We start from the raw sequence: 20,672 nt of genomic DNA, 5'->3' as shown, positions 1-20,672 counted from the left end.
CATACCCCTTACATGACAGCATGACTAATCCCCTTAGTCAAGGTTAGTTAAACTTTTTGTTTTGGTCATTTTCTAAATTCAAAAATAATTCCAAATTCAAAAAATACCTTATACTAGTTTTTGATGCTATCATATGTAAGAAATAAGTTTAATATAAGTAAACTCACAGGTATAGCACCATTTAATGTACATCTGAAACTTCATTACAAATACATGTACAATTATACACAATAATATATTAAAATTCATAGTAGACACATTAACATTTAAGTAAACACTAATGCTAAAATACTGAAAAATTCTTGATTCATACCTAAAGAAGATCCATGCACAATTTTAAAAGTGTGGCAAGTGGCTTAAATGAAAATAAAAAGAACAAGAAGCTACACACTTTGTCATGCTAAGTAATTACCTCAACCAATATTGAAAGTATCTATCAGACAGCAACCAAAATGGCATATAATCAACTCTGCATACCAAATTTCAAATAAATCAGTCCAGTGGAAGCCAAGATGGGATGAAAATTTTCTGTATCATTGAAGATAAGGAAAAATTCCTAAGTCCAACAAAACAAGAAGTAGATATCAGACAGCAACAAAAATCTTACAACATATGCTCTGTCTTTATAAACCACATGCCAAATTTGAAATAAATTCATTCAGTGGTAGCCCATAATTTGGAAAATTTGGATGGACAGACAAGGTGATTCCAATATAATGCCCACTCATTGAATGGGGGAATATTTTGAGCTTGATTTTATACTAAGTTTAACTTCATAGAAATTTTTCTCCTCTTTAGAAAGGCTTGATTCAATTTCAGGTCTCACTAACCACTTCTGGGTCAAATGGCCACCCCCCTTATGTAGTACCAAAAACACACTGAACCTAGACATGCATTTTAAGTGCATTATTTGTGTGTATTTTGATTAAAAGTAGTCAAAATAAAGCTGAGAATGTGTACTTTAAAATCATATATGTAATAAACTACAAAAGTGTATGAATATTGTTTACATGTGTGAGTAATTTGCCTCCATGCTGTCAGTTAGCAGAAAAGATAAAAATGTGGATTTTCAGTATTATTTATTCAAGTAAATTGTGTGCAGAATTTCTATAAACATCGTACCATCAGCATAATGATTTTAGCAGCCTTATTTTCCAAGCTTCGCAACGGTATGCAACTTTAAGATGTCATTTGTCCTGGGAATTCACAGTGAAACTTTGAAAATTACTTTTTTAACATGTAAAGTAATGGAAACGTTCGAAGTGGTTAATGAGACCTCAGTCAATATTCGAGTTACTCCCCTTTTCACAATCAATCTTGCCTTTTACAACACATTTTTACAGTTAAATGTGTTATCATTTGATATACATGTACAGCAAAAAAAAAAACAAAAAAAAATTCAGTACAGTGGTACAGCAATAGGTATAGATCAAAATGTAATGTTTAATTTTGACTGGTACAGAATACACACGAAAAATTCAGAGATATTAATAAGAAAGATTCATTTGCAACAAAAAAAAAAAAGGTGGTTTAACCAATGGTAACATGGCTTTAAGTTTCTTGCTCCAATAGAAATGTACTTAATGAAATTTCATAACCGAGTAGTATGTGGGATGAAGACACCTAGAATACACATATTTTGTAATAAGACCAATCCTATATATCAGACCTTGCTTTAAATAGAAGTTTTTTCAGAGGATTTTCCCTATTAATATCTGAAAAATTATACAGTAACAAATTAATTAATGATTAATCATGCTAGCTTTTGTCTCATTACATCATCAAATCAAACATTAATACCAAAATCTGTCAAAAATATGTCTATGATGTTAAAAAAATTTCAAAAGGAAAAGACTGAAAAAAAAAAATACTGTAAAATAAAATATTTTGTATGACAAATTTGTCAAGTCATAAACTTTGAAGCTAATTGAATTTAATACAGCATCAGTACCCTACAGAGCAATGTGGATAATGGGTTTGAAAAAATCAGAGATTCTGATGAAATGCTTCTAACAAAAATAAAGCTTGACAACCGATGGCACTACAATAAATAGTATATAATATACTGCCCAGTAAATAGTATAAAAAAATTTATAAAACAACCTTCAACAATAAAAAAGCAGACACATAAATAATGCACATGATTAAAAATATTGAAATATGTGCTTAAAATTTTAAAAAGTGAGCTAAAAATTTTTATCATGACTTAAACAGTCAATACCAATTTAAACAGAAATAGTTTTACAATTAAAATTATAGTAAAATATTGATAAGAATGTTCAAATATAATCATACTGGAAAACACATTTATTGGATAATTACAAACTTCATAGATTGTATATCATATATACATGGTTATACACTTCATACTCTTATTAAAATTATCCAATTCCAAGCTAGTGATTCAATATGTATATGGTTTTATAATGTTTTCAACAGAAGCTGGTTCTCCTACCCTTGATTTGAACTATTCCTTCACTCTATATGCCAGTAAAATTAGTTTATCACATCTAGAGATGAAATAATTAAAACTACTAATTATGGAATCGGAATACACTATATATATCATTTCACTGAACAGCATCGGATCTAAAATACATCTGTTGGTAGAGACTGAACATTTATTCAAAATATTTTTTTACATTAAGTTTCAGACTTAATTTTAATGCTTAATTCAGCCAGTGTCTACATTTCATAAAAAATGAAAAACAAATCTTAAACTGTTCTATAAACATTTACAGAGGTGTTTTTGAGGATAAATAAATGCCCCTTAGTATTTAAAAAAACCAGTAAAGCCTAGTTTTAAATACATTATTTACTGCATTACCTTAAATATGGATATGAAAATTCAGTTTATCTACAGTATGTTTCAGTATCTTTGTCATGTAAGCTACAAATTTATTCTTAATACATACAAATTGCTAATATCACAAACACAAAGGATAAAAAAACGAATATTGCTTTAAATATCACTAAAATGGGTCTTATAAAAAAAATGATGTACAATATTAATGAAATGATCCTAGAATTATTTTAAAATAAATTATTATCCTAAATGACGTACATGAAAATTCACATATGTATGACTGCTATGGGTTCTTCTATCAAACACAAAGTATGACATTTATAAATACATGTATTGGGTACTTTTCTGTGTAAGAATCAGGCAATGGTTGGCACATCATTATTATCAACTTAATCTCTTTTCCTAAAAAATATTCAATACATCTAAATAAATTGCTGTAAAGCTATTTAAATTCATCCCAAAGAATCTGTGACATAGGTAGATATTTTTGACTGCATATATAGGAAAATAGTACATTGCAACTAAATTTGATCTATTCATATCTTTAAAGAGCAAACTTTACACTTCGAAGGTTATTTCTTGAGGTTATGAGGTATAAATACTTGGACAAAGCAATAAATTCTCTTCTTTTTTCTTCATGTGCAACATTTTCTTCATATTTTGCCTGCTTCTTAGACAGAGAAGAACATACATTCTTAAATACACAAAATATCATGATGTAGAACCCTAAGAACATGTATAAAAACCAAAAATCTTATTGCATATACCAGTACTATATCTAACTTTAAAGAATTTGATCAGGAATCAAACTTTTTGAGGCATTTTACAAATAACCATTTTATTCCTTTATGATATTATAATTTTTAATTAAATGCTTTAGCTCTGCAAAGTTTTGAATGACTGAGATTCTGACTGCAGAATAAATCCCTTAATTAAATTCAATTTTGACAAGGTACATGTGTTATTTTAATCTAGAATTATTTTGGATTTTGGAAAACTAGTTATAAATTTTATTTTATCACTAACCCTGATATACCTGCATGCCTTAGTCGGAGTTCTATTCTTTGTTAAAATATATTTTGTAACTCATTTTTAAATCCAAAATAATTCCAGAATACCAGGTTTTTTTTTTATGTTAGCAAAAAAGTAATAAGGGTCCTACACCATGAAACTGACTGAATCTCAAAACAATCACAAGATATACAGCTGCATACTAAACACTGGTTTCCTTTTTAGATTTTTTCGACTTTCCTCCCTGAAGTACCCAGACATCATGTTGATAGTAGTCATCATCAGAACTTGATGTTGAGCTATCATCCTCTATCATCGGTCCATATTCTCCATAATGATTGATATTGCCTGAGGATTTAGTTTGGCGGTCATACAGACCTTTAGATTTTAATTTTTCTTTCACTCGTTCAGTGTAATTATGGTTAACATACACATAGGGTATTGCTTTATTTTGAGATTGGCATTCTTTGTCCCAGTCTAATGACCGAGGCTTCGGTAAACCTTTATGTCTAGAATGTCTTTTATGGTGATGGTGATCTCTTCTGTGATGTCTACGGTGAGACGATTGAGAAGCAGGCTCAGAATTATGGTCAGAGTCATTTGCCCTTATTTTTCTAAACTGCAGCTGACTGTCAGAGTCAGGTGTCAACAAAATACCATTTGGTGGTTGACTCTCAACAGATGACAACAAATCACCATTTGGTATATTGTGAATGGTTGGTGAGATAGACTGATACACTAAAGGTGGATGATGATTAGGTAATGGTGACTGATGATTAATTGGAGACTGACAACTATTTTGAGAATGGTGAACCATTGGTGATTGATACCCATTTTGAGGATGGTGAACCATTGGTGATTGATACCCATTTACCATTTGGTGATTATTTGGGGATATGACAGTTTGATAACACGGAGGTGAGAGAGATTTTTGCTTTTTACTTTGTTCATTAGGAATTCTCTGATGAACTTCTTGCATAAAATGATCATGTTTATGACAATGTCTAGCACTATTGTCAGAACCATGAGATCCTCCTGACAGGGATCGTCTTATCACAATTGGATTCTGAACTTCTATATTATCATCAACAGCTCCATATTGTTTGTAAGTACACTCCGGAGAAAGTTTAGTATTGCAGTTACTTGGTGAGCTTATCCCCCTCTGCTGTTGTTCACTGTTACAGGATTCACTAATTTGACTTTGTCCATCAAAATCACGAATACGTGGGACGGATCCATTCCTTTGCATATCTGACACAGGGCTATAAGGTTTGTCCCCCTTACCATGTTTAGGTAAAGTATTATTCTTAGGTGGCACCGGTGTGAATGCACTTGGATGCGATTTAGATCCCAATGAACATGAGCTGGGACAACGATGGCTAGTAACCTGGGACTCAGGATACGATGTCACACTGCAACACTGACTCCCAGGGCCAGGAGAACTACAGCCAATATGTGACCCAATATTAGATCCACCAACAGGTGGTATTTGATTGCGATTCAGAGGTAAAAGTGAGAAATAAGGAGCCTGGTAATGAGGCATGCCATTAGGGGGCCGAATTGGCTGGCAATATATACCAGGTGAGAAACTGACAGGTGAAGTAGGTTTACTGTTCATATTCTTCGGCTGTATCTGAATTTCAATACTGAGATGAGTGTTTGTATCACTGAGATTTCCATTTATATTTTTTACCCTACCAGCCTCAGAACCAGAGAAGTAATCTGTACCACTTCCACTCAAGTTTTTCATTATATCCTTTGTTATTAATTTTGAATGGTGTCTTTTCTCCCAGAATCGTTTGGCAGCACCATTTTGTTTTGGATTATAGAAAATTTGAGGGTTTTCAGGCACACTGACTATGGAGCCATCAGTCACAGAATTAACAGGAATTAAACTGTTTAGAGATTTATCTTGAAATGATTTGTCATGCTCATCCTGAGTGATATTGTAATGATTAAGTGGCACTGATGACTCGCCAGTGCCTTTAGACACATTTCCATTTGGAACATTCAACTGGTTTGGCACATGAAAATTCATGTCATAAACAGATGGCTGATCACATAAGAAAAATCGCTTCCAACTAGAACAGGAGTCTTTACGAGACAAACAGAAATATGACAACATAAAAATTCCAAATAGAGCACAAGTAAATGCATATAAATAGCTAAATATAACCTCCTGATAGGGAATCCATTGTCTGAAAGGCTCAGCCACAGCAATAGCCCCACAAGCCCAGAATAAGATATAGAATACTAGAATACACACAACAGATATAAGCTGTGATTTAGGTCTCTTTTCCTGATCCATTACACTAGAAACAGAAGACTGGGTATCTGACATATCTTTTGTTTGTGAAGGTCTTGCAGGGGTCAATGCCTCTATTTCTGTAGTGATTTCATCATTTGTCTGATTATGTTCAATATCATGTGTCTCATCGATATCTGTAATCACATTAACTGGTTCCACAATTTTTGTATCTTGTATTACACACACAATACGTAAGAAGAAGACAACATCAAACAGCACCAATAAAGCTACAGGACCATAAAAAGCACCGAGACTAGGATCCCACTGCAAGAAACAACTGAAAAAAAAAATAAAGTGAATTATGTAGATACTGACAGCAAAAACTTCCTGTTACTACACTCAACTAAACACTACTGAATTCTGAGACTTATATTTGTTATCAATAAAATGTCTCAATTGAAATAAGAAATACATTGTACTTAAAATAATTCTTCAATTACCTTCTTTAAACATTTGTCCCTATCATCTTTTTTCTACTTGGAAACTGTAACAACTCAGATTTAAATACCCATAATATAATAAAATGTTTAAACTCATATAATGGTCATTCTATCAAGGAAAGATCAACTCTATTCCCTGAAGTGAACTATATTACTTTCTGTATTAAATGACAAATTCTCAGAAACTTGAACAATAATACTTACTAGTTAGGTTCTGCATAATGATCCATACTGACAGCAGCAGTAATACCACACACAATGATGGGTACACCATAGCCAAGGAGGTAGAAACGTAACATTGGTTTTGGAGGTAGTGGCATATTTACAGGGTCTGGGGGTGGGGCTGGTGGCTTGTCTGACTTGGTAAACTTCTTCAGTAAGTTACTGTAAATAGATAGAAAAATACATCTAAGTACAGTAGAAATATAAGAAATGGTTCATTGCATTGATTGCATTACATGTATAGTACAAAATCAGTAAGGATATTTTATCCAGTTGCAATTGAAACATTTTGTGTTTTTTTCTCTATTGATTATTCTAATGATACAGTAATTTTATAATTAGAAGTTTAATCCTACATGCTTCATGATTATTATATTTTAATAATGACACCTAAAAAGAAACTTAGGGAGCATGCCCATATATCCAACACACTCTCATATTGGATGCTCAAATCGCCCTTATCTATTGAATAAATCTAATCTAGGTTTTTATTGTAAACTACACTTCCTTCCATTGAAGGGTCATAGTTGTAGGTGCTAACTAGGCAACAAGCATAAATCTATGGTTTTTCCCTAAGACGTCCTTCCAAAAGATTTCTGTTAAAGTCAATGCCATTCAAGCATAAAAACTTCTTAATTTCCAGTTTTTGCCTTGATATAACCATTTGTTACCCCGGTATACAGACTTTCCTTCTTTTGACTATTACCTATAGTTTGCCTGTTAGTTTGGTAATTTTATCATTAACCTTTACAGAAATACTCACTAAGCTGTGATTGTCACCCAGAACATGGCACATAGAGTAAGATAATGTATAGCAATGCCAACAATCTGACATGCTAGGTGATGGTCAATTCTCTTGACACCCATTGTAAATGTTATAATGAGAAGTAATGCACTAATACAAATGTTGATGACTGAATGCTTCATTTTCTTTGGCACATTGATGAATCTGAAACAAGAAATTACATTTGTTTAATAACAAATTGTTTCCAAAATGAAAACACTGATAAATAGTGTGTAATACCCCCTACACATACACAAATATATCAATTCTTAGTCATTTGAAAGCATTCATATTTGACTCGTCAGCATTCATAAATAACTCTTAACAACTTGGAGACAATCACAAGTTTTTGTATCAATTCACAATAGGAGATGATTTTTTTTGGACATGTCAAAAACTTTTACATGAATGTCCACACATCTTTATTGAATATTCGTAAAGCATTCTCAAGGACTATTTGGTTGGCTATTTTATCAATTGTTTTACAATTCATTTATGAATAATAGCAAATATGGTAAACTTATTAATTTTCGTGGTTGCTAATTTTTGCAGATTCTGTCAAGTGTACGTATTCACGGGTATCAAATTTCACAGTTTAAAAAAATGATATGCATTCTATAATGTTAAAAATCAATTTTGCACATGTCATTTTTCATGCTTTTCTGTCCACCGCAAAAAGTAGCAAATATTAGTACACTGCGAAAATTAATACTTTTTCAGTAATTTACAATAGTTTTCTGATGGATTAGCAAATTAACATGAATTCAAGCAAGCACTTTGTGAATATACATAAATACAAAGGGCTAGGTTGTAATGCCAGTGGGTGAAGATGAAAGAATTTTTGGTATAATCTGGACTTATTTCTTTTGCATAACTTGTTAATGTTCTATTGAAGAATGCATCTGGTTGTATGACTTGAATTTATAAGACAGAAAAAAATGCCACCCCATTGGAAAATCATTACTGTTCTTAAAACACTAGTAACTATAACTCTACTCATTAAATATCAATAAGTTATCGTAAACCATTTGTTAATTATCCATAAAGCTTTTACTAAACTCAAAAATTATACTGCACTCAAAACGATTCTTTACCATATCCTATGCATTTTAACTTGCTTGTATCTCAGTACAATGAATCGTGAACTGTTATCGTAAATGCATCGCATCACTTCTTAGTTAATTGTAAAATGATTGTTCATACTCCTAATCAATCATAAAGCAATTGCAATTCACTCATATAAGTGGCTTAAAATGCAAGGATTCCTCATCTTCATCTTCACTATATTTACATGAAATCAACTTTGGTTTAACCCTCTTCTATAATTTAGCAGATTTCTAATGCAACTTTCATTGTAATGTGGAATTTCATTTGATAATAATGCCATTCCACAATTGATTGTCTCAAATATCTGGTAAGCATGGGCAGAGATATTTTTATGAATTTTAATTGTTATTTTCACTGATATATTTGACAGTTGCATAAGAGTGAAACAGTATTGTATGTTATTGTTACAGTCTATCTTTATTTGACAAATACAATACAGTCATATCCTAAATTTAACATTAAGTACAAAAACTTAAGACAAGGAATTATCCACTTACCTAAAGCAGGAAACATAAGTGACAATAACAGCCATCAGGCAGAGAATACAGACACAACTGCCAACGTATACAGCTGGCTTCATTAAATGGAGCATCTTAGGAGGACCCAAATCATTAGAATTGTTCTCCTGTAAAAGAGAAACAGAGGATATTTTAGAATTTGCATAACAAACTACATGTATTTATTACAACAATAAAACAATTGTTTGTATAGGACATTGTCTCCTTTTTTTATTTCTTTACAATTACATGAACACAGGTTTCATTGCATATAAGAAGTCGTAACCATGATTGAGGGGTCTATGAAATCAGTATGATTCTGGGTTACTGGTATATCATGCTAATCCAACTAAACACTTACCATGTGTTTTTTACCAAATTGAGAAAATCAAAAACTACAACAACAGTCAACTATCATTGGAAAAACAATTACCTTCGTCCTGCATATCGACTTTTTTTGCTTGGGCAAAGAAAGTGAACCAAATGCTTCTTATTCAAAAAGAAAATACCTATAACTCCTCCAAAGTACTTGGAAAGATCTGTAGAAAGTGACTTTGACAAGAAAACATATTAGATGTTCTTAAACATTGGCATCTGCAGCTTAAGTGGAATTTCTCTTTAAAAATTGGCCAATCAGAAGGTTAGATAGCCATATTTATCCAACCAATTGGAACCAAAAATGAATCCTTTAAGGAGGTCCTTCCTTTCACCTTCTCTGCCTAATTACCTAAAGCTTAGATAGTATTAATGAAAGAGTGAAATATGGGCAAACGTGTTTTCTTACTGGATTTCAAAGACAAATTTGAGTGGCCAAACTACTAACTGAGACACCTATGCCCTATAAACAAACAGTAGTCTACAGCCCTACTAAGTTTACAACATGGGCAACTGAAGTAACAAGACGATCTGTAAAAATGGGCCAAATCAAAATCACTTCATTAAAAGAAATTTTCACATACACCATTCCTTTCAAATTTGATTAAAATCAATTAAGTGGTAAAAAATATCTTATTTTAGAGGTGGCAATGTAAGATGACTAACTTGAACCTATAGTCCAGGTGAGCTTTAAGCTAGACTTTATTTTCAATTTGGAAATAAACATACCATGGACCTCAATTAGGACCATCCTTCATTTGGAGGTTACTGATGCACATCTGCATTAGGAAGCAAAATTAATTCCATAACTACCAAAATGGCATGTTGATATATATGACAAATTTCTTCATACTCACCTCTAAAACAACAAAACTTGACAGATGATAACAATGTACTACAGCTGAATCATTGGCAATATTCTGAACCTGACAGCCTGATGTACTCCATTCTCCTAAACCACCTTAACAGAACAATCACAATCATTTTATGGTAAACAGCTAATTAGAAAACATATAATTCATAGATGACATTTTACAACAGAGTAATTATTATTCATTTCCATAAATTAGCTATAAATAAGATATGATATGTAAAGATGCACATCCTTGGCGAAGAAAAGTATTAATGAATTCATATTCTTTATGAGATCTTATAAATTCAAGAGGATTTTCTTATGTTACGTAACACACTTATCAGGCTGCAATTTTATAACATAATAATATAATGTGAAAATTGTATTGGTTGTGGGTTATCTATCTTATGATTTATTGTGGGTCCTCTGTTTGCCCAAAAACTGCAAACTTTTCATTTTAATCACAAAGCTCAAATGAAATCTATCCATTCAAAATAAATCAGCCCAACCACCGAAAAATATACATAATATTAAGACATACTACCTATATTTTCTTTATTAATTCATTGATGTCTCTGAATTGTCCTATTTTTTATTCTTTTTATTTTTTAAAATTTTTATATAAAGTGATGGAATAGTGTGAGAAAAATTTCTCATTTTGTCATTATCAGATGAACATCAGATGCCAGAATTTACTGATACATGTACTGGTATATACAATTGAATTGAAACAGTGGGCGAATGCTTTCAACCAAGGTGTATCTGTACTACTCCTCAAGAGACTTTTATCTCCTTATTGCTGGATGACTGTGTGAAATCTATCCTGATTTCAAAACCTTATTTTTTTTCACTCAAATTATTGAAACTATAATCCCTCAGAATATGCATGACTCCAGCTATCAAACACTGAATAAAGTTTATTTTGAAATTCTGGGCTGTAATATAGGAGTAGTTGACTACATGTAAATTTCATTGAAGGATTAAAAGTTTCATGTGCCTCTGGCATACATGTGCCTGAACATCAGTAAAACTTGAACATGTATAACCTTACACAAAAGAGGCTAATATTAAATGCTTTATTCTCTAGAAAAAGGTTGGCATGGTTGTGTACTTCACATGGCCCACAGAGGCTGAACTCTGAACAATTGGGGAAAGATTGGATACACCATAATATGTTTGACTGGAATCCAAATGGTCACTTTTCAAGTTATTGTCCAGGCATCAATAAAATGCTTGTTTCTGACCTTTGTTTTGGCCTCTAATTTCTAAGTGGTTCAATTCATAACCACATAAAACAATCTCCATCTTTCTTTGGTGGCATTTCAACTTATGGGTACAATTTTATCTCTACTCTTATATTTGAACTGTTGTCTATAGATGTTGGTCAACAAAGACAACAACATGAGATAATTATACGACCACAAATTTTTGCAGTTGTATAATAAAAAAAATTAATATAAATTTCAATGGTAAAATGGCTTTTGTCCTGCTTCATTCAATTCATCCATACCAGATGATGTTTGTAAGTTGAATATATCATTTATGTGATCAATGTAGCTAAGAAATAAGACAGAATAGGCACTTTCAATTAAGATTTTTTTTCGGAGGAAGCAATAGTTTCTACACGTCACCATATATATATTTTAGAATGGTGAGCATTTTCAATATTTTAAATATGTGAGTAAGACATTACCATTAGCTGTGTAATCCCAGTATGCTGCATATAACTGCCTAGATCTAGCCTTGACTTTAAATGTTAGTACTACTGGATCTATCAAACGCTTCACATGTGTCGCTACAAAAACATAATAGCAAAGAATATAAATACACTATCAACATGCTTTTCTTTTGTTATATACTGGGTATTTCTTAAAAAAAAAAAAAAAAATGTAATGTCACAATTACCTATTGTGAAAAAAAACCCCAAGAAATTCCATGTCACATGTTGATTAATAAAGGTGAAGACAGATTTCATTTTTATTTATATTCAAGAAGATGAATAATATATCTTCCACCCTAACTATGCTGGTGGTATCTAATTATAAATTCAGATAAAATTTGTCATTGTTAAAACACTTGAACTCTTCATCCTAATAGATTGTAATAGACACTTCAGAAGTAGATTACTAATGTTACTAACATCAGACTGGATCTACCATATTTATGGCACACATGATATAACTTCAATAGATAACATGTTATTTTATCCAATACACAATACCAAATATAATGCCTTATGTTTTGATAAACATACAAATGAATGATTTACAAATGAATTATCACTGAATATTCCTGTTTCTAGTTACAAACATATTTGCCATTTGAAACCATAGAAATTTAAAAAAAAAACCTAAAATTAAACAAAAGAAAGAAAAGAAAAAATTAGTCGAAAAGAATGTTTTAATCTTAAATTATTCAACCCTTTATACTTCTATTCCGGATACAAAGTTAATATACAGACTCAAAAACATTATACAATATTGTTATTCAAAAAGATGGTACACTAGATACAAATATGTAATTCTGTGCAGAGATTTCTCATACTTTGTGAAAAAAAAAAGCTTCCAAAGCTAACAAATAAGATGTTTTCAAAATGCTGGAATTTTTTCAGTGTGGTGGAGGTGTTACTAAACAAATGGTCAGCATTCCAATGGGAATAAACTGTGCTCTTCTACTTGTTGACCCGTTCCTTAACTCTTATGAGGCTGAATTTATAGCTGATCTGATCCAAATGAAGGAACATCGTTTAATCTCAGTTTCCACTATATAGTTGACATATTATCATTAAACAATTCTAGTTTCGGGGATTTGGTCATAGCATCTACCCTAAAGAACTTGAGATAAAGGATACTACAGACACTGTGATGTCAGCCTCATATCTTGACCTACATTTAGAGATCGATGATAAATGAAAACTATACGACAAAGGCGATGACTTTTCATTCAGTATTGTCAACTTTCCTTTTGTCTATCGCAACATCCCTTCAGCACCTGCATATGGAGTTTTCATATCACAACTCATATGTTATGCCAGAGCTTGCCATAACTATACAGACTTTTTGTATCGCGTTAGACTTCTTACTTTTTCACTACAGAAGTTTTATGGTCATCATCATAAACTTGTGGATTGTCACGGAGTATCCATCTGCACCATGAAAACTGATTAGTTCAAGGTGTCATAGTTTTCCTTTTCTCTTTCGTCTAGCCTGGACTTTAGTCTTTACTTTCACGAACAACTGGGATGCTTCCAGAAAAGCAGAGGATGCTTACTCCACCAGAGCACCTGGTCCATGCTCCCAGTTTTTAGCAGACTTAGAGTTGCTCATTTACTTTTATCACTTTGTATGTATTATTTTGGTTATTACATTGGTATTTATGTTATTTGTTGTGTGTACCTGTTTTCCATGTCTGGTCTTTGTCCCTGGAATACATTCTTTTGATTTCCGCTAGAACCTTGGTTCCCTTGATTACTCTTCAACATAACCTCAACTATCCTTAGTTTTTGTCAGCAATATAAAGCTTGTTTTAAACATACTAATATGGACAAACATAAACCTACCCCAGTAACACTTGCATTGCTTACTTGAATCTTTAGATTGTATTGTACTTAGATTAATAATGGTACTGTTAATATAAATGGGTCCACTTAATTTGTGTCCCTATTACATCCAATTAAGCTTGTTTTACTTACATAGCTCAATCGAAAGCACAGGAGACACAGCCGCCAGTTCTTTCCCTTGCAGCAAAGGATCCCTTTGAGAGGAAGTGATGGGAAATAATGAAGAGTCCTTGTATGCTACAAATCGGAAAGTTACTGAATCATTCTGGAATAGCTCTGTGTGGTTGGATAGCAGTGTCCTGGGAAGGTATATAAAGCCCTGTGAAATAATTAGATAAAAGACAATTACTAAAGTTCTGGACATTGATATGAGTATGAGTCACTCCTTGTAAACTGTGTAGAAACAGTGACATTAAGGTTCATCATTACCTTTCGACAAATATGGCTTGAATTTCACCACTTAAGACAAGCCTATGATTCTAGAAGAATTTTAAGGCATACCATACCCTAGATATGAGAAAGTTGCATTCATTTTATGTAAAATTATATCAATTCTGCAGAGAGTGCAAAAAGTGAACTAAGTCTAGATCATGTTTTGAGATGTTCCCTAAGTGTTAAAGGTAAACTTTATTCACATTGACATGCTGGTCAATAGAAGGACAATAGCAACCTGTACACAAAAAAGAAATTAAAAGATTAAAATAACAAAAAAAAGTCCATTTTTTGTCCAAACCTTTAATAGTAGCATGTACCTTCAGAGATTTGAGAATCAATACAAGCAATTAAGTTTATCAGAAGGTTGGGAAAGTGAAAAAAAGATTACAATTTCTAGTATTATAAAACAGCAAGAAATTTTTTTCATTAGAACACAATTAAACTATTTCCTTACTTGTACTGTCCTGGCCTAAGTAATTATTCTTCTTTGTATATTTTAGGTTCTTAAAAAAGTTGACAACTTGTTATTAAGGATAATAATCCTTTTTTTTCGGCAAACAAATATAGCATAATGTAACATTGCACCTGATGAGTGTCAATTTTAACACATCTTAGATGAATTATCAGTCAAGTTTAGACAGATTTAACAGTTTTTTCTAACTATGAATTCCATTTATCTAACTAAATAATCATAAAGTGTATCTTCAAACTCATTACTCAATTATAACTGACAGAATAAAACTATTCACAAAACATAGAATTGACAGATTCATGTCTCCATGTTCAGATGCAATTAATCCATGTTTATTTTAATCCATAAAATGTGATTCATGGTGCACAAAGTTATCAAGAACGCTTCAAAAATACTTGTATTATTACAGGTCTACCAACTTCTTAATGGTTATTATAATGGAAATATCCATTTTTTGGATTCTGTAGATAAGCAGTCTCTTTTGTTCATGGTTTCAAGTGTCATTTTGGCTGTTTGTGTGTGGTGTTGTGGTCTGTTCGAGTGTGCTGTATCACCCAACTCTCTAGGTTTTCTGTCGGGGTTACTTCACCCTTAGCTTCTGAACAATGGTTCTGATCCTGGAAGTACAGGAAGGAAATTACAGATTCCTGGTTCTGGATTTTCCTCAAGGGTTGTCTCCTGAAGCCTTTCCCTGTCGAAGGGAGTAGCCGCAAGGCAGTGGAGGTTTTAGATCAGAGTTTTCCTTCTCCTAGATGCACTACCCTCCAAGGTTTACGAGCCCATCTACCCGCTGTATCCTCAGGCAGACTCAAAAGAGCCAGCTTCACTCTAGAAACAAGAGCATCACAAAGAAAACACCAAGAACATCTACCTAAGTATGTCAAACCTATAGATTTTAAAATGAATGACAGTCTATGTCAGAGTTTACAGAAAATTCAGCCACAAATGTGACAACAAAAGGAGGGGCCGGTATCTACATAGAATACCCAAATGGAGAACAACAGTCAACGGCAATACCAACAGGACTACATTGCTCCAACTACAAGGCTGAAGAAGAAGCACTCACCCATGTGGCAAATTACATCAAGGAAAACGCAGAAAATATGCAAGTAGTATTCCTAACAGATGCCCCCTCTGTAATACAAGCACTGTCCAACAACAAACTACCACAACATGAAAGAGCTATTTATTCCATCAAAAGCCTTTAAACTCCCATACAGTGGATACCTTCACATTTTGGAATCATCAGAAATGAAAAAGCAGATAAGCTAGCAAAGGAAGGCGCTCAACAGCATCAAGATGAAAATTCTGTCTGCTACACAGACATGAAGACCATCATCAAGTCTCTGCACAATACTCCTCGGAAGCAAGAATGCTACCATCAACTAAAAAGATTTGAGCAAACTACAATCTTCAGGCTCAGGACAGGACATAACAAACTCAACCAACATCTGTACAGAGTTTTGAAGGGATACCATCACCTATGTTTCCCTGTGGAGAAGCAGAGCAGAATACAGAACACTTTCAGCAGATGTGCAAGTTACACCAGGTACAGAGAGAAAAGATATGGGATAAACCAACTCCCATTACAAAGAAACTGTATGGACCTCTGTAAGACCTACAGAAGACAGCCAGACTTGTTGAGGAGACTGGCATTCAAGTGTAATGGCAAACAAGAAGAAGATCAGTCTCTTTTGATAATAAAACAACACCCAAACATTGATTTCCTGTATAGCATATAAATTATTTTTATACCATGAATATGGTACATCCTTCAAGGTTCTGCTCAAGTCAAAATCTAGGACTTTAATTGTCAAGACAATATTCCTCAAGATGTTAAGAATGCATTTATAATGTTCCTGAAAACTTTGCTTAATGCTTCTTAATACAGTATTCTACATATATGCAAGTTTCCTTCCTTCACAAAACATGCTACTACAGCCATTCATTGCTAACAACAGAAATGTAAACATCAAATTTTAAAATAAATGTAGAGATTTACCAGAACAGATTTTTGTTCTGAAATGCAAAAATATATATTGTGTTGCAAGCTAGCAATAATTTGTGACAAATTGAGGGATTTAAATGAAAATTTTAATATTTTATGTTTATTGGTATTGGTATTTAGCTGGACCATGTCATAAAATATCTCAATCATCAAAATTTAAAGAAATGGCATTTTTTTTCAAGAAAATTAATGCTAGCTTGCACTGCATAATGCATTTAGGAACAGGACTACATGAATTTCAGACTTCAAATTTATGACAGCTGTAGATGTTGTTTACACTTTCGTTGTTAATGTTATATAGAAGTTATGAAACATTTTTCCTAAGTTTTACTTGTGCCTGTGCGCTAAATACATATAAAGATGTATTAAGCAATGTTTAATTGCTAAATTTAATATATTATCAAAACCATGAATGAAATCATTTCATTAAAGAATATCCTAAATATTGACTTTAGCTGAACCTTAATACTGCTTATTTAGATCTGAATGTAAGCAAGAGTATCAATGCAGCAGCCCAGCCTTTAGCAACACATACTCTGACCGAGCTATTCCCAGGTTGTACTCCGACACAAGAAACTGTTGATCAATAACTACAGATACTAACAAAATCACTGTAAAGAACAGTCAGGCAAGACTTGAAAGAGCGGTCACGACTGTAAAAAGCCCTAAATCATCATCAATATACTTCTAGAGCTAACTCTTAATATTGACCAATCTTAATTTCAAATCCATAATAATATTTATTTATTACTATCATAGATATAAAGATCATCTTAATCATTTGATCAAAATGTCACTATGTCTAGAATCCTTAGCTTTGAATCCTTAGCTTTGTTGTACCCCTTAAGAGTTTTAAAATACAGTTAACTTTAAATAAAAAAATCAATGCACCAACCTTGTTAAGTCAATGACAAACACCTTGCAGAAAGGCTTAAAGGTAGGAGACAAACTACTAAAATAAATCATCATTTACTTGTCAACATTAGATGCAAAGATATTCACGATAGATTGTTATCCACAATCTGTATTGACATTAATGATATAACAATGGGGCTTACTGCTGATTTTGTTTGTTCAACCTCAAAATCTTAATGTCATTTTGAATCAAACCGCAATTGTTAGCCATGCCTTTTAAAAAGTTTAGTATTTATGGAAAATTGAGGGAAAAAACTAGGTTGAGCAATTAAATCAGAAATTGATTTGTAAAGTTAAATGATCCATATAGTTTTCTATTGTGATGGTACAGACTAGGTTGTAGCCAGAACACATGCATGTACAATCCAAACTAACTCTGTGGCTGTCTTTTCCATTTTATTATTTCATGTTTCTACTTTCTTTTTTATGACATATGTTACATGGCACAAACAATATCAGTCATTATATTTTGCCGATCTCTGATAATAAGAGTTATATGTTGCTTGGTTTTGTATGATGAAGTTGTCCATTTAGTGTAAGTTGTAATCCATGGCTCTGGTTGTTTGCTTCATTTCTAAACGACGGCTTGGATGGTTGTCTCACAGACAATCTGACAGTAAACAATGTTTTCTACTTTCCTATCTATGCACATTGGTTTTATGACATACATTGTATGTCTACACATCACCCTAAGATGAACCCATAATTTTTGTCTACACATTCTCATTCCTTTTGACAATTCTGAGCAAGTATATTTGAAAGCCTAAATTTAACACAAAGCAGGATTACAATATTAAACACTGTAAATGTATCAGATCTCTAGATCATTAAAGGTCAAACAAAATAGAACAATGCCCTTCCAGATGAATAAAATGACCAACCCATGCATTAAATTACATTATTCACTGATTCCTCACAGAAAAATGAACAGGACAAAATGACAAACTTAAGTTTTAATTTGAAATATTTTCTTTACAATTTACAAAATTATTATGATAGATGGCTTCATTATCTTGTTGTGGGAATTATTTTTTGAAATAAGAGCCCGTTATATGAAGCCTAAAACCCAGAATTGGGAAGATTACTTTCAAATTATGACCCATTAAACCATTAAAAGGTAATTTAACTACCTGAGGTTCAGGTTGGACATGCAATACTGGTTGGACAGAAAACTCTCTCACATCTCTGATTTCTGAATACTGAAGTTGGGTACTCAATTAAAGAATGAGTCAATTAACACTTTACAAATGGTGTAAAACATATATTTTTGTGTACCATATAAATGTGAAGTAAAACTTTAACTAACAATCCTGTACCATTCAAATACTAAAGGATTCAGATTGATTACATACTTAAAATAAGAATTCTGCCAGCCATTTCAACACAGTTGGTTTTAAGGAAGAAAATACCATAGCCTGTCGGTACAGTACCCATTTATGAGAGTTAAACCTGGTCTAATGCAAGTCCAGTTCACCAATTTTTTTGCTACAAACTGTGACCCTTAAAAAGCTGTTTTAGAAAATTCTAAGTAGCTAACACAATAAATACTATTTAGTCGCGGACATGTAGCCAGGATGCCCATTGATTACAGTCACCACTATTAAGTGCTAAGGTCATCACCATGAATGGAGTATCCATTTCCAATACAACAAAATTCTTCATTTGTCATAGATATTCTTCCTCTTCAAATAGTATTTCCGGGAATCATGATCACACATTAGTGCTCAGTCTCTCCAGTATTTGTTTTTTCCATCATAGGATCAAACAATCTTACCTAAGTTCATAAGCAATATCATTCAACACTAAAAACTGTCTCTGAGTGAGCAAAACTATTGCTATTTACTAAAAACCAAATATCATCAAGCTCAAGCTTTTATCAACTCAATATTAGCAGTCCAGTGCTTTATTAACACATTACCATGAACTGTATCATCTTCGGTTGTTTGTCTTACCTCTTTTAGTGCATTTGTATTTTTTTTCTGTTGTTGAGCTCTTATAGTGAATTGATCAGTTATTTTGTGCAATACTACAACAGAGATGAAAAGAGCTTGCAATTACATGTGAACCCTACTAAAATCAGGAGACTAGGGGCATGTCACACCTATATTTTTTCATCATGCATTTATAGTTTAATTGTTGTGTATTTTGTCTAATTGGTGTTTTATCCACGTTAATGCTGAATTTAGACAAAATATTAATACCTGCAGTTCTTCTATTAACCATGCTTTTCTATGTACACTGCAAAAGTAATATCAGTTTTTTTTCCTCAAAATCCTCTCCAACTGTTAAATGTATGTAAAACTATCAAATGAGCAACATCCAGGGCAATTAACCTGAAGCTATGACTACATTAGAATAAACATAATTAACATTACTGGAGTATCCCTAAGGAAAGAAGTTAATTAACTTCATACTGAAATACAAGTGATTGAGGAAATATAATGAATGAAGACTGTAAACTAACTTAATGAAGATATAACTTCATCCACCAACCTACAACATTCCTTGATAAATATTATCTTAAAAAACAGATCTGAAGTCAGCTTACCTTAAATAAAAGTCCTTAAATAAACGGGTGTACAATTTGTCATCAATATTTCACTTGAGAAAACAAAATTAATCCTGTATCAATGAATATAATCCTCATATTGAAAAGAACAATCATGACTCAAATTCATCCATTAGCTATTTCTACTTCAGACGAATTCACTCTTTGCTTAAGAGCAAAGTACCGTTACATAAAAATTCATCACAGATTATGCAAATAAAGCGGGAAGAAAATCACAAATAACTTATCTGTTGGCAAACTTTAACTCCCTACTCATTCCTTCTAAAACATTTTTTACCTATAATATTCTCATAACAAGAAATTTCACACCT

The 20,672-nt window shown here is 32.4% G+C and overlaps 1 protein-coding gene across 2 annotated transcripts in view; it reads right to left on the bottom strand.

The window, feature by feature from the left end:
- Nucleotides 1-163: 163 nt before the first annotated feature.
- The window catches only part of LOC148621832 (adhesion G protein-coupled receptor A2-like), a 59,787-nt gene continuing 39,278 nt past the window's right edge, over nucleotides 164-20,672 (bottom strand). For both annotated transcript variants that reach the window (XM_088576608.1, XM_088576609.1), the window contains 7 exons: nucleotides 14,095-14,281; nucleotides 12,097-12,198; nucleotides 10,408-10,511; nucleotides 9,176-9,303; nucleotides 7,551-7,736; nucleotides 6,770-6,949; nucleotides 164-6,402 (listed from right to left, as the gene is read on the bottom strand). In XM_088576608.1, the coding sequence (XP_088432734.1) occupies nucleotides 4,020-6,402; nucleotides 6,770-6,949; nucleotides 7,551-7,736; nucleotides 9,176-9,303; nucleotides 10,408-10,511; nucleotides 12,097-12,198; nucleotides 14,095-14,281 (3,270 nt within the window). In that variant the 3' untranslated portion in view covers nucleotides 164-4,019. The remainder of the gene's footprint in view (nucleotides 6,403-6,769; nucleotides 6,950-7,550; nucleotides 7,737-9,175; nucleotides 9,304-10,407; nucleotides 10,512-12,096; nucleotides 12,199-14,094; nucleotides 14,282-20,672) is intronic.

This window comes from Perna viridis, chromosome 3 (genome assembly GCF_037379345.1).
Source record: "Perna viridis isolate PV_CMFRI_1.1 ecotype Kerala chromosome 3, ASM3737934v1, whole genome shotgun sequence".
NCBI lineage: Eukaryota > Metazoa > Mollusca > Bivalvia > Mytilida > Mytilidae > Perna > Perna viridis.
Note: the sequence above shows the minus strand (reverse complement) of the source record. Positions and strands in the feature narration are given on the sequence as shown.